This window comes from Pistacia vera, unplaced genomic scaffold, assembly GCF_008641045.1.
Source record: "Pistacia vera cultivar Batoury unplaced genomic scaffold, PisVer_v2 Contig290, whole genome shotgun sequence".
Taxonomy (NCBI): domain Eukaryota; kingdom Viridiplantae; phylum Streptophyta; class Magnoliopsida; order Sapindales; family Anacardiaceae; genus Pistacia; species Pistacia vera.
The window spans coordinates 993,293-1,007,701 of NW_022196102.1; the positions used below are offsets into that span (position 1 = coordinate 993,293).

At 35.5% G+C, this 14,409-nt stretch overlaps 2 protein-coding genes across 2 annotated transcripts; one reads left to right on the forward strand and one right to left on the reverse strand.

Moving 5' to 3' along the window:
- Nucleotides 1-1,564: 1,564 nt before the first annotated feature.
- LOC116134662 lies at nucleotides 1,565-6,211 on the reverse strand. Its single transcript, XM_031420341.1, has 2 exons — nucleotides 5,862-6,211; nucleotides 1,565-5,741 (listed from the first exon to the last, which is right to left on the reverse strand). Exon 2 carries the CDS (start codon nucleotides 5,678-5,680, stop codon nucleotides 1,601-1,603), a length of 4,080 nt encoding a protein of 1,359 aa, XP_031276201.1. The 5' UTR covers nucleotides 5,681-5,741; nucleotides 5,862-6,211; the 3' UTR covers nucleotides 1,565-1,600.
- Nucleotides 6,212-8,575: 2,364 nt separating this feature from the next.
- On the forward strand, nucleotides 8,576-12,525 carry LOC116134705 (putative respiratory burst oxidase homolog protein H). Its single transcript, XM_031420370.1, has 14 exons — nucleotides 8,576-9,005; nucleotides 9,092-9,254; nucleotides 9,338-9,386; nucleotides 9,494-9,607; nucleotides 9,729-10,526; nucleotides 10,608-10,703; nucleotides 10,792-10,907; nucleotides 10,995-11,097; nucleotides 11,306-11,403; nucleotides 11,536-11,692; nucleotides 11,817-11,942; nucleotides 12,044-12,172; nucleotides 12,249-12,327; nucleotides 12,416-12,525. The coding sequence occupies exons 1-14, from the start codon at nucleotides 8,576-8,578 to the stop codon at nucleotides 12,523-12,525; spliced, it is 2,568 nt and encodes an 855-aa protein (XP_031276230.1).
- The last annotated feature ends 1,884 nt before the right edge of the window (nucleotides 12,526-14,409 follow it).

Here is a 14,409-nt window from a genome sequence, read left to right on the forward strand (position 1 = left end):
AGAAAGTTTCCGGCCGTTGGATCTGAACCCTCTTTACACCGATTGGGCTCTTTCAGACTACGAATGAGGCTTACGACGTCGTTTCATATGTGAAGGGAAAGGGATGACTAAGTTATAACATTAACATAACATCCTCTGTTAGTTTGTCCAAACATTTTGAAAATTGGTTTTTGTTAGTTATAAAGTTCTATTTGTAAAATACATAGAATAAGATCAGATTTAATATTCATTAATATATAATAATCAAATATAAAATTAAATAAAAGTTCGTTAATTAATATAAGATTGACGTGATGGTTATATTCATCAAAGTCACTTCAAATTTAATTGATTTCTGCTTTCTCTCAGAAGGAAAGGCCTTCAGTGAGGACAGGTGCATCCTTTCTCCATGTTCCCCCCGTAATTGCCATTCTTGCCAAATTGAGATAGGTTTCCTATCGTCATCATCTTTAAATTTGCCCAATCCTGACAGAGAGCTATCTTCCAAAACCCTGGCAGTAGAATTATGGAAGGGACTGTTACCACCTCTTACCCTTCTGTTTGTTTTCAAAGAGTATTGTCTCTGTTCCTGGTATTCGTGCATGCTCACTAAAGCCACCCATCATCTTGGAGGATTTTGTGATTCCATCAAGTGCCCGTGTATTCTCTAGTTTATCTTTCTTTATAAATTTGGACTTCTTAGCATCCAACAGCTCAGCAGTGAAGAAAATCGAGACCTTCACAACAGCACTGGGGTAGGCTAACTTGCTCCTCATAAAGGATTGCTGTCATCATCATCATCATCAAATTGTTCAGATGACTCTGATTCTGTTTCTCATTTTTTACACTCTTTCTGTTACCTCTCAATGCTGCCATATCTAGCCCTCCATTCTGTACAAAATTCCCTCTTATCTTCTCCTGTGACGGCTTCACTCTGAACTCAGAATGTAAGAATCTATCACTCATCTGTGGTGAGGAGCTTTATATGATCTAAATTGATATCAGGAACTTTTTCCCAGCAACACATAACCCATGAACAACATACCCCAAGTAATTTATCTACAATTGATCAAGCAGGAAAGGGAAAGGATTGATGCCAATCTTCAAACTGGGCTATCTTTTCCCTAAAATGTTCTTGATCAACCAAATGCTCCTCCATAGTGCCATTGATGACTTCAATAATCTTTAAATATACTTCCTTCTTCTCTAGAAAGGTGGTCATTATCTTGGGCAATGACACAAGCCTCGTCAGGAGCTTTATCTTTAGGGAATATTTGTACATGACAACATGAACCTATCCATGTTTCTAGTACTTTGTTATGGAAGACCACTCCATACACCCAGTGTTTGTTACCATGGCATACTTAACAAGAAGCTCACATAGTTTCAACATAACTTATTAGAGCGAAGAAAAAACCCAAGGTAGAATGAGTTCACTCAAACCTCCAGATTATGCATTTCTTTCATACCAAATACACCAAAATGACAACCAAATAATAAGAGGATCATGAAAATTAATAAAAAAAAATGTATAGACCATCTAAAACTCATTTAAGTAATATACACAAGCGACAAAAAGATGAGAGGGCATGATGACAATGAAAACTACCTGAAAATTTCATCACAACAAGCTTGCACTTAAGAGTCCAACTGGCCTTTCTCTTCCAAATGTTTCATCATCAAAATCTTCATTTGTTGAATTTTCTTGACATAGCAACTTGTTCTCTTGCACGGGATTTAAGTCAAGAGCCTCCCAATCCATTGGATGACTGTGGTGTGCGTTACCCTGCTCAGACCCATGATTATTATCAACATTATCCTCTGCATTTGGTCTGCCATCACCACTCTCTGGTATCTTATCATAATCAATAGATGGTGGCTCAACATTGAGATCGGAGCCCAACTCATATCCAGCCTGATCACCAGTCCCATGAAAAGCCACAGTTACTGCTGCTTGTTCAGATTGCTCAGTAGGATCTTTTTTCTGCCTCTTCCATTTCTTTGTAGATGAAGTTCCGTCATCCTCAAAATCTTCTTCTTCTCTATCTCTATGTAAATAAACCCACAATTTCCGCTCAGAATCAAATTGCACACAAGGATCACGTTCGTAATGCAAACGGTCCAATGCTCCACTAACAATTTGGTTAACTTGTGCATCAGACACATCTTCAACAATGTATTGAGAATCTCTGATTAAAGTACAAACATCTGCCCTTGTGCCAATACTACTAGGCAGTCTGGCAGCTGCATCTCTCACAAGACAGAGAATTGTAACATGAGGTGGTCGATCACGTTTCAACATAAAATGGTCTCGGGCTTTTGAAGTTGGCTTACCACCACACCTTCTCAAAGGAGCAACAATAGATTTTTTGCCATCAGCAGCTGTATAAGAGAAAGCCCTATCAGGAATGGAATATCTAAGGACTTCCTCCCGACGAAAATAAGCTCTCACTTCCTCAGTACTTGGGCTAATAGTGTTAAGGCTCTTTTGAGCTCTTAGGTCTCTGAACCGATCTTTCTCATCCTGGTTGAACTGCATCAACGACGCAGGAGGAGCAGGAAGACTTCCTATCTGCTGAAGGGTTTCCTGACCACTTTTCAGCCAATTTGCAAATGAATCGACCAACTTGACAAGCATCTTGTGAGGAAGTCCCCAAGCTTCAGGTGAAGTCACCTCCTCAATTGTCTCATGATCAGTTGAGATATGAGACACTGGGCCAACCCAGGACCAACTTTTCGTAGATTTTTCATAGGTCACAAGCATCTTCCAACCTTTTGCCCCCAGAGGTGCTGTTTTCGATGAAAATATCTTGAGAACTCCTCTGACCAAATCCTGAAGTGGCTCTTGTGTCTCAAGAATACAAGGATCTCCAGGGTTTGATCTCACACGGTTAACAATCTCCTGAATGGTAAGAGAAAGCACCTTCCCTTGCCCAGACTGGTCTGAGTTACTGACATCGGCATTCTCGTTAGAAACAACACCATTAACTTCACCTTCATGCTTTTCATTCTGCTCCTCTCTAGGTTTGCCAACTTCTAATGAATCTTCTGTAAGTGGAGTAACCATTGCCATGCGAACTGCTGAAAGAAGATGTATAATGGAGAATGAGAAGCCAGTATGAACTGTAGGTGTTATCAAAGTAAAAGGCTTTTTTTGTGGTTTAGTTTCCTGCTCAACATCTGCTGCTCCTGCTTCTGTAACAGGTGGCTCAGAAGTTTCCAAATCTGTAGTAACAGCATCAGCCTCCAGTTTCCTTTTTCCCTTCTTCTTCAAGAAAACGGAATCATCAATTTGCTGCTGATCTCTTCCATCCACATCCATCACATCCCCTTTCGCTTTTCTCTTCTTCATCACCAAGTTGCATTCTACTAATGAAGCCTCAGATTTTTCCCTACCTTTCTTCCTCACTCTGCCCTGTTTAACACCGTTAACCAATAATCGTGTTGCAAGTGAATCATCATCCTCATCAACAATAAATTCATGGGCAAGTTCTGCTTTCTGCTTTCTCTCAGAAGGAAAGGCCTTCAGTGAGGACAGGTGCATCCTTTCTCCATGTTCCCCCCGTAATTGGCCATTCTTGCCAAATTTGTAGATAGGTTTCCTATCGTCATCATCTTTAAATTTGCCCAATCCTGACAGAGAGCTATCTTCCAAAACCCTGGCAGTAGAATTATGGAAGGGACTGTTATCACGCCTCTTACCCTTCTGTTTTGTTTTCAAAGAGTAGTTCTCTGTTCCTGGTATTCGTGCATGCTCACTAAAGCCACCCATCATCTTGGAGGATTTTGTGATTCCATCAAGTGCCCGTGTATTCTCTAGTTTATCTTTCTTTATAAATTTGGACTTCTTAGCATCCAGACCAGGTTTCAGTGAAGAAAATCGAGAACCTTCAGCAACAGCACTGGGGTAGGCTAACTTGCTCCTCATTAAAGGATTGCTGTCATCATCATCATCATCAAATTGTTCAGATGACTCTGATTCTGTTTCTTCATTTTTTACATGCTTTCTGTTACCTCTCAATGCTGCCATATCTAGCCCTCCATTCTGCACAAAATTCCCTCTTATCTTCTCCTGTGAAGGCTTCACTCTGAACTCAGAATGTAAGAATCTATCACTCATCTGTGGTGAGGAAGCTTTATATGATCTAAAATTGATATCAGGAGACTCTTTCCCCGTCTTCCATTTTTTGCTTCTACCATGCCGATCATCAGATTTAAAAGGCAAATCATTGGAAAATGCCTCTCCTTGAGTTCTGTTATACCATGGTTCTGCACGATCCAATATTTCAGCTCGACTTCCTTTCAGTGGTAGCTGTGGTCGGTGTTTCAGAGACTTCATATAGTCTCCAACTGTTTGCTGAGAATTTTCAGGATACTTAGCCTTCTTGGAAAACTCATAAGATGTTCTCATGGTAAAAGGCTTTGATGTATACACTTTTGCCTCTGACAACTGACTTACATTCTTGTTTTTACCATAGGCCTGTAAATCGTGCTTCGATGACATAGACAAACCCATGAAACCATCACTGCCTGATTCTTCACCTCTCAAAAAGTCAGGCTTCTTTCCCATTTTCCAAGCACCAGATTTTTCCATCATGCTACCCCGTGTAGCATTTCGATCTCTTTGACTACCCATTCCAAACAATGGATCTTCAACATCATCATCATCGTCAACACTGAACTGATCCCTTCTCCATAAAGAAACCCCTGACTCATACCCTGCTCCTTTACTCAGTCGAGGAGGAGCTACTCCTGAACCATATGGCCCAGAATTCATATCCACAAAGCGGCCCCCAGAATGCAATTTGGACCCAGCCATCTTCAAAGTACCTTTTGAATTCTGCTTCCCATATTTTACCGGTTCCATACTCATCGGCTGTCCTTGGGGAAAATCCAAAGTTGAACCCACCGCATATGGAGAATGATGCCGCATTTTCTGAACAGCTTTCCTATCCTTAAGCTTTTTGCTCCAGAACCCATCCCCTGATTCCTCTTGTCCTGATGAATCACTCTCCAAATCCTCCATCTTCTCATACATCAAGCTCTTTTGACTCTTCATAATATTCAAAACCCTAAGCTTCTCCTCAATACTATACCCCCTACAATTACTCCACGCATCCCTCATCTGACAAAGATTGCTAACCATAGTATTCTGATGCTTCCTCAAATGATGATAATGTTGCCGCTTCTGAAAGAAATTCAATCCCTCCCGATAAAGCGCCACTCTTGGCTCACACAAGCCCCCTTTCAACATATCAAACAGCTTCTTAATGGGACTCCCAAAGTGGAAATTCTCAGCCTCAAAAAGCGCCTTCAACGTCCTCATAAAAGTATCTTGATCCATATCAGGTAAATACTTGGCTAACCCAAACTTCTCCTCATCAGTTAACAATTCATTCCACACATCAACAGACAATATATCTTCTAAACCGGAAAGATCATACAATTCAAAAGGAACAGTACAAGTTAAGTTCCCAATTTGGCAGAACTCCGCCCCAGTTTCACCTAATTCAAGCAAGTCAAAGTCATCCGAACCAGCACCTGAATCAGCATCATCATATTCATCATCATCAGATGATTCATCAACGGCTGAGCTTCGTCTTTGAAGCTCATCCTCATCACTTGACATAGTCCCCCTACTATCCGGGGAAAACTCCGAATCAAAACGCGAAACCTTGAAATTATTCTTCTCTATCGCCATTAATCACAAATCCTAACTCAAAACTCCTTTAAATCACCAAATTTCAAAATTTTCACGGTAACTGAGTAAAACACAAAAAACAAAAACAAAACAAAAAATCTCAAAATTTCGAAATTGACAAAGCGAAAAAGAATAGCAGATTGAAAGCAAACAACAATTTCAGATATTGCCCAAAAAGTACCTCATTCGCGAGATATTGAGATTGAATTAGGAATTGAAGAGTTGAACACGAAATTCGAAACGTCATCTACGGTACAAGAAGTGGCGGATATTTTCGGAGACAGGTGTCATCATGATTTTGGATATATTTGTCAATGAGAGAAACCCTAAGAAAGAGGCGGTTTAATAATATAAGGAGATAGCGAGAAGAAAGAGTGAGAGGTGATGATGTTGTTGATGATGATGATGAAGAAGACGATGGTGACGTGGAGAGGTGTGGGCCGTCTGATTATGAGAGAAGGGGATCGTGGTAAAAAGACCGAAAAGGGCTCAGCGAGAAGGCGTGAGTGCAGAGGTAGAGAAAGAGAGTGGAAAAGAAGGGTTTGGTGTTTGAGAAAGAAGGTGAGTGACTCAGTGAGTTAGTCACCGAGTTTGGGAAGTGACCGTTGTTGAGTCAATCTTGTCTGGGTTTTGTGATTTAGAAAGTTTCCGGCCGTTGGATCTGAACCCTCTTTACACCGATTGGGCTCTTTCAGACTACGAATGAGGCTTACGACGTCGTTTCATATGTGAAGGGAAAGGGATGACTAAGTTATAACATTAACATAACATCCTCTGTTAGTTTGTCCAAACATTTTGAAAATTGGTTTTTGTTAGTTATAAAGTTCTATTTGTAAAATACATAGAATAAGATCAGATTTAATATTCATTAATATATAATAATCAAATATAAAATTAAATAAAAGTTCGTTAATTAATATAAGATTGACGTGATAGTTATATTCATCAAAGTCACTTCAAATTTAATTGATATGAATTTAGATACAATTAACTGTTATTTTTCTTTAATAGAAACGTTTATGGAAAAAAAAAAAACCGAAATTCAAATTAAATCCGAAAAATTATATTTAATATTGCCAGAAGCAATTCTATCATATTTATTATTATATATTATTGTTTTTCATAATAATAATAATTTATAGCATTAAGTAGTTTAAATAACTTTCTTAAAATGTTATCCTATTAAAACGTTTGCTTCGAATTTAAACGATCATTATAATTATTTACCATTGTTGTCAAGGTTTATTTGATTGGATTTTTTTTTTTTGGGTACAACAAAAATACTCTTAAATAATTAAAGAGTAAACCATTTTTTCCCACTCAAATAATGACTTAATAACACTTTTTCACACAAAAACTTTTAAAATATCATTTTATTACCCAAATTTATATTATATTTCCAATTCTATCATCGTTGTAACCTTACACCATCATCATTTTCTCCCCTAATCATTACTCACTAAAACCCTTTAAACTCTATTTTTTTTTTTTCTCGCCAATCGTTGACAATCGAACAATTATGATTTGTGCAGCTGCCCCTCCTAAGTTAAATTCTGATTAATTTCAACCATCAAAATCCAATCTTCCACCACCAAAAGACTTATCGGTCTCCCCTCTTCAAAAACCTCAAAAACCTGGACCGAGTTTGCTCTCTGTTCGCTGCCAAAATATAAATTTGGATAGTAAAATGATATTTTAAAACTATATATATGAGAAAGTGTCATTAAGCCATTATTTGAGTGGAAAAAAGTCTTTAACTCATAATTAAATAACATAATTTCTATATTATTATTATCTAAAGGGGCTGTTTGGATGTGGTTAATATTAGATAACTGACGTAATATTTTTTAAATTGAGCAAATGACGATGTTTGGTTGGTTTGTAAAAAATTATTTTCGGAATATTTTATGGCAAACAGTAGCATTTGGGGGGTATATTCCCGAGAATCTTAATACCTGTGGGTGGGTTGGGGGGACATTTTTGGAACCAAATATATTATTCACCAATTTATTCGAACAAACAAAACATATTTTTTAAACATTCTCAGTAATCTTTAAGGTGATCTTTTATTTCGTTAATATAATATCTCCTACAATAAAATATTATATGATCCAAACGATCTCAAAATTTTAAAACTTTTCTTGATATATTAAAAAAAAACACATCATATGCATATTTGGAAAGTATATAGTAAAAAAAAAAAAAAAAAAAAAAGGTATTAAAGTGATTTTTTTAAATAATTTATATATAAAAAAAAAATCTATTTATAGCATAAAAACTGTACCAAACATTTGGTTACACAAAAGGTAGTAGTAACTCTAGGATGCTGACTTGGCAGTCAATTAGTGGCTGTGGGAGCATATTATCCGAACAGTTTTTGACGGTTGACGTTTGGTCGCCCGTACAAATTTGTGTCAATCAATCACTCATACACCAATTTCAGTTATTACGTAAACCGAAAATATCCTTTCTTGTTTTACGTGTAAACTATTTTGGGAGATATACTACACAAAACACTAGTACACTACCGTTATTCCTAGGAAACTCTAGTAACAGTAATATATTTTTAATTAATGATATTAAATATGTTTATTATAAAGAGAAGAAGCTAATTAAAGAATGTAACATATTTTTAGTTTAATTAAAGAAAGAAATTATGAATTAATTCGTTATTATTTTTTCTATATTTAACCAAGCTCAGCAATCTATACGTTCAACATTTCTTCTCCCTCCTAAATCTTTCAATTGACCATTTCTGTTTCCCCCTTTTAATTCTCTCCTCCTTTCCCATCAGAAAATACTACCGATTTTTATTTTTCTTGATCGTCAAATTTTTTGTACCGTCTTTGTTTCCTGAGAAGAAGCAAAGATTAAGAGAAAGAGAAGCTTACTATCATGGTGTCTGGGTTGAGAACCGCCAGTATCAGAAAAGAGTCACCAAACTGGATGCTGGAGAGCGTGGAGGTTGATCGCATGGTTGATGTGCCGATCCAGGATGACTCAGGTCCAGGTCCGGGTCCAGGTCCTGGTTCAGGTCCGACTATAGTCATGTCTTCAAGAGCGAAACCTCCCACTGCGCCATCCATTAAGAGGAATACAAGCGCTGCTGTCAGGAAGAGTGGGTTGCTTTCTGGTGGTGGTAATAATTGTCCTGGTAAGATTGACAGGACGGCCTCCACCGCCGCTAGAGGCCTTCAGAGTTTACGTTTCCTTGATAGAACTATTACAGGCAAGGAAAATGATGCCTGGAGATCCATTGAAAGGCGTTTTAATCAATTTGCAGTTAATGGGAGGATTTCTAAAGAAAAATTTGGCATATGTGTTGGTAATATTTTATATATATAACGCTTTCTTTTTTTATTTTTTAGTTGCCTCTCGTTTTGAGATTGATCAAACACGAATGTTTAACAGGAATGGGAGAATCAAAGGAATTTACTTTTGAACTATTTGATGCGTTAGCACGGCGTAGGCAAGTTGATACTGAGAATGGAATAACCAAGGAACAAGTGAGAATATTTTGGGAAGACATGACCAAGAAAGATCTTGATCTTCGACTTCAAATATTCTTTGATATGTAAACAACTTCTCCGGATCAAATTTTGTTTTTATTTTAAGATTTTTACAAGGGAATGAATTTCGTGGTAACTAATTTTTCAGGTGTGATAAGAACGGCGACGGGTTGCTATCAGAGGAGGAGGTACAAGAGGTGAGGGCACATTATATATGCGTAACCCATGAATTGTTCTTAATTTATTTCTTCAATTATTCGATGTTATTACAAATTAAAATTTCTCATAATTTTTATGGATGAAGGTCATAGTCTTGAGTGCCTCTGCAAATAAGCTCTCAAATCTTAAAGATAATGCTGCAACCTACGCAGCTTTAATTATGGAAAAGCTAGATCCTGACCTTAAAGGATATATAGAGGTTGGCATTTTGAAATCAATATGTTCGCAACTATTATATACATATATATATATATATGTACGTACATATTGTTTTCTAACTTATTTTATTTTCACAATTTTTTTTACTTTTAATTGAACAGATGTGGCAACTAGAAATTCTACTAAGAGGAATGGTCTCGGATGATGGCAACAAGGAGCTCGATAGTAACCTTACAAAAGCCATGATTCCCCAACACTATAGAACTACTCATGGCAGAATCCTTTACAATGCCACTGAATTTTTCTTTGACAATTTTAAAAGAATATGGATCATCTTTTTATTCATAACTGCAAATATAGCACTCTTCATGTGGAAATTCGTCGAAACTCAGTCGACACCCACATTCCAAATTACAGGTTATTGCGTCTGTTTTGCGAAGGGTTGTGGGGAGACTATCAAATTTAATATGGCTCTAGTTCTTTTTACAGTTTGTAGAAGAACCCTCACCACGCTTAGATCAACATTTCTTCATAAATTAATCCCTTTTGACGACAATTTAAACTTTCACAAGATGATTGCAGTGGGAATAGCAATTGGAAGTGCTGTACATACATTATTTCATCTCCTTTGTAATTATCCGAGAATTAGTTCTTTTCCAAGAGAACAATTCATGGCTATTGCTGGTCCTGCATTAAATTTCCAGCAACCAAGTTATCTAGATTTGTTGTTGACTACTGTAGGCCTGACAGGCATATTCACCGTGCTTATTATGACCTTCTCATTCACGCTTGCAACAAGCTATTTCCGAAAGAATGTCGTCAAATTACCCTGGATTTTTCACAACTTAGCAGGATTCAATTCCTTCTGGTATGCACATCATTTGTTGGCTTTGGCCTACGTGCTCGTATTCATGCACGGATGGTTCCTCATTTTTGACAAGCCATGGTACCAGAAAACGGTACATGCAGTTTTCAATTTACAAATCAAGCTCTCTAATTATAACTAATTGCTGGCTTAAGTTATTTCTTTTTCTTTGTAGACATGGATGTATCTTATTATACCAGTCATATTTTATTCTAGAGAAAGAATCCTTTCTTCGTATTCAGATAACAGTCATCGGGTGGACATCATTAAGGTTAATTTGCTTCTTTCAAATTAATCTTTCCCTTCAATCTCCAAGTACTGGTGAATAATGAATGAGATTCTATGATATTCTATTGCAGGCAGTGATATATACAGGAAATGTTCTAGCCTTGTACATGACTAAACCTTCAGCCTTCAAGTACAAAAGTGGAATGTACCTTTTTGTCAAGTGTCCTGATATATCACCTTTTGAATGGTAAATATATCTCTTAGATGAATACTCTGATAATTAATGATTATATTTTAATACTCAAATGAAACTGCCAGCTGTTTTTTTATGCAGGCATCCCTTTTCCATCACTTCTGCCCCAGGAGATTACTACTTGAGTGTCCACATAAGAACCTTGGGAGACTGGACTACTGAACTTAAAGAGAGATTTGAACAGGTCATCATCTTACTTGCCTGGTTTCATCCGTGGGAAAATGATATTTTTTGTTTTTTCTATTTTTTATTTTTGACTTACAAAATTAAAGCAAACCCTATTCCACTAAGATTTGAGAAATTTGTGCCATAATTCCCGTTACCCGACATTTTTGCTGCTTTTCCGTTGCGCAAACTTGAAAGGATATACATATTTTTATGTATATATGCAGGTCTGCGAGCCTCCGAAAGCGAAACCAAACAGCAAGGGCCTAATGAGAATGGAAACTAGAACGGCGGCAACTTCAAATGATTCAGAATCCGATATTTTAAATTTTGAACAGATACAAGCCAGGCGAGAAAAAACTAAACCAGTTAATCCTAATATTATTTGCTTTACAGCTTTTAATTACTACATTATTAATTGCTAATTATATTGTCTTTGTCCCATGCATCCTGACAGGTTTCCGAGAATCCGTATCAAGGGACCATTTGGAGCCCCAGCTCAGGATTACAAGAAATATGACATCCTCTTACTTATTGGGTTGGGAATTGGAGCAACTCCATTTATCAGTATTATAAAGGATCTCCTCAACCACATCAAGTCAAATGACGACCCTGTTAGTCAAATTTTAAACAACATCTCACAACTTTAATGGATTCTTGATCATATTATTTGAACATAATATCAGATTAAACGATTTCAATAATATTATATAACCAAGAATTTGACTGATTATACAGGTCTTCACAGAGAATGGTTTTAAGAAGGGTCCTGAAAGAGCCTACTTCTATTGGGTGACAAGAGAACAAGGGTCCTTTGAATGGTTTAAAGGAGTCATGGATGATATTGCAGATCATGATGTTAATGTAAGTTTTCAATATCACAAAGCTTATATTAATGTTATTTTTAATTTGTTTTCCATACATAAGATCAATCACTTATTTGTCTTCATTGAATAATGATGCAGAATATAATAGAAATGCACAATTACTTGACGAGTGTGTATGAAGAAGGAGATGCAAGGTCTGCGCTTATTGGCATGGTTCAGAAACTGCAACATGCTAAGAATGGAGTTGATATTGTTTCCCAAAGCCGGGTATTAATTCACTCACTAACCACGAATCAATGCATATTTTTTTGAATTTTTTCTAACATTGATTAATAAATGACAGATAAAAACGCATTTCTCAAGACCTAATTGGAGAAAGGTGTTCACACAATTGGCAAATGACCATGACTCTTCTCGAATAGGTAACACTAATTTTGAATTGATTTGGTTTTCGCTATTTGAAACAGGAATTGAGTTTGATATAAAACCATTAATCATTGGTTGTTGCAGGCGTGTTCTATTGCGGAAGTGCTACACTTACAAAAACCCTGAAGGAGCTTTGCGCTGAATTTACTCTAGAGACACCAACCCGATTTGAATTTCATAAGGAGAATTTCTAAATCATCTGTGAAATTGCAGCATTGCAAATAAACAATTTCTGTAGATAGATACATTTTTGTACCCAAAAGTACAGCAATTCTGTATATGTTTTCATCATGCATGTACCACATGGAGACCTCAAATTCTCATTGTTTATATTTTATCTACATAATATTCATTCTTTTACATACACTGCGCTTGAATTTTTTTATTTGTTTTTCTTTTTAATCTAACTACCAATAGAATAGTAATTAAAGTATATATTGTTTACCTTAACATCCAAAGTATGAAGATGAATATCAAGATTATTAACAAGTTTTATTTTATTTCTTCGTTTTATTAAATGGTTAGCTAAATATTACTTTCAGAACATAAAAATAATGAAAAGGAATTTACTTTGTTTCCCTGCGTGGTGGAAGTACTTAACATTCCAAAACTTTGAATTGAATGTGTTTCTTGATTTCATCTTCAAATCGCAAACCAAAACACTTTTTGACAATAATTTCAACCGGTAAGATGGGTCCAACTTATATACATATATATATGATAACTACTGTAACAGACGTGCCCTTGGGGCACGATCTTGGATTATTAATGTTTAGTTAGTTACTGTAATTAGTTAAATAGTTGGTTAGTTATACTGTTAAGTTTACTTAATTGTAGTTGAATTAACTATGCTTACTGAAATTGTATATAACTGTAATAACTCTGATTGTACAGTGATTTTTTGAGCTCAATAGTAATAAAAGTCGACTTTACTCTTCAAGCTGAATTTGTACACACGACATGGCTTAAAAGTTAAAACTATGCAGCCACCATGTTCCTGCTTTGCCGAAGGAAGTGGCAGCTCTCAGCTGATGAATAAAGAAAGTAAAAATGAGTTTTAGTCCACAGAAACAGAAAAGAAAGAAAAACAGAGAGAGAAAGAAGAAAAATAAATGAAGACGGAGAAAAAAGAGAATCGTTGAACCATAAATAAAAAAATTAAAAAAAAATAAATTGGGAAAGAAAAAGAAACCGATCGAGAAGAGTAGAAAAAAAAGAAAAGAAGAGATGATAGAACATAATTTGATTCATTATTTCAGGTATTGTGGTATTATGATGATGAGAGATTAATAAATCAGAGATTAAATTTCCAGAGACTAAAACAACGTATATCTTATTATTATTTTTTTAAAAAAAAAAATTCAGTACTCAAATTTTAAATTAAATTTAATATAATCGTATCAAGAAGATAAACATGGTTATAAATTTTAAAATTTTAAACATAACAGAAAGGAATGATAACACAAGAGAAGAAGAGAATATAGAATAAAATATAATAAAAAATTATAAAATTATAAAACTAAAATAATCTCTATTAAATAATCTTAAATATAATTTAATAAATTACATATTAAATAATCTATTTTAGTTATTTTTTAAAATTAAATGTAAATTGAATTTTTCTATTTTCATAAAAGTTAAATTTTGTATTTTATTTTTCAGTTTTGCCACCCCTGTTTCCACCATAGTGACCTTGCTATTAAGTCTGAACAGTGTAAGTAGTTTATTTTTTTAATAAATAAAATTTATGTATTAATATATTTATATGTGACTCATTTTAGAATCAGTTTTAGATTTAGAAATGTGCATGTTAAAAATATGTATCCAAGCAGGAGGATAACAATATAGACCTCGGATTTTAAGCGAAGATAAGTTCAAATGTAATCATCATTAGATAATCTGATGGTAAAAAAATAAAAGGAGGTTCAATGAGCTCCTGAATTCGATTCTTCCCAGACACTAATAAGGATGATCATTGAAGTTTTTATCCGATCGATGATTCTAAGGCTTTAGAGGATTAGTTGAAGTGCGTCTAACTGACCTAGACATCGTCAATGATTAAAAAACAAAAAAAAGTT

Excerpts from the sequence above, each read along its gene's own strand:
- LOC116134662 (XM_031420341.1), bottom strand. The coding sequence starts at position 5,680 with ATGGCGATAGAGAAGAATAATTTCAAGGTTTCGCGTTTTGATTCGGAG.
- LOC116134705 (XM_031420370.1), top strand. The coding sequence starts at position 8,576 with ATGGTGTCTGGGTTGAGAACCGCCAGTATCAGAAAAGAGTCACCAAAC. Across the intron at positions 9,255-9,337 it reads CTTCAAATATTCTTTGATAT|GTGTGATAAGAACGGCGACG; the intron begins GTAAACAACTTC and ends CTAATTTTTCAG. Across the intron at positions 11,693-11,816 it reads TCAAGTCAAATGACGACCCT|GTCTTCACAGAGAATGGTTT; the intron begins GTTAGTCAAATT and ends CTGATTATACAG.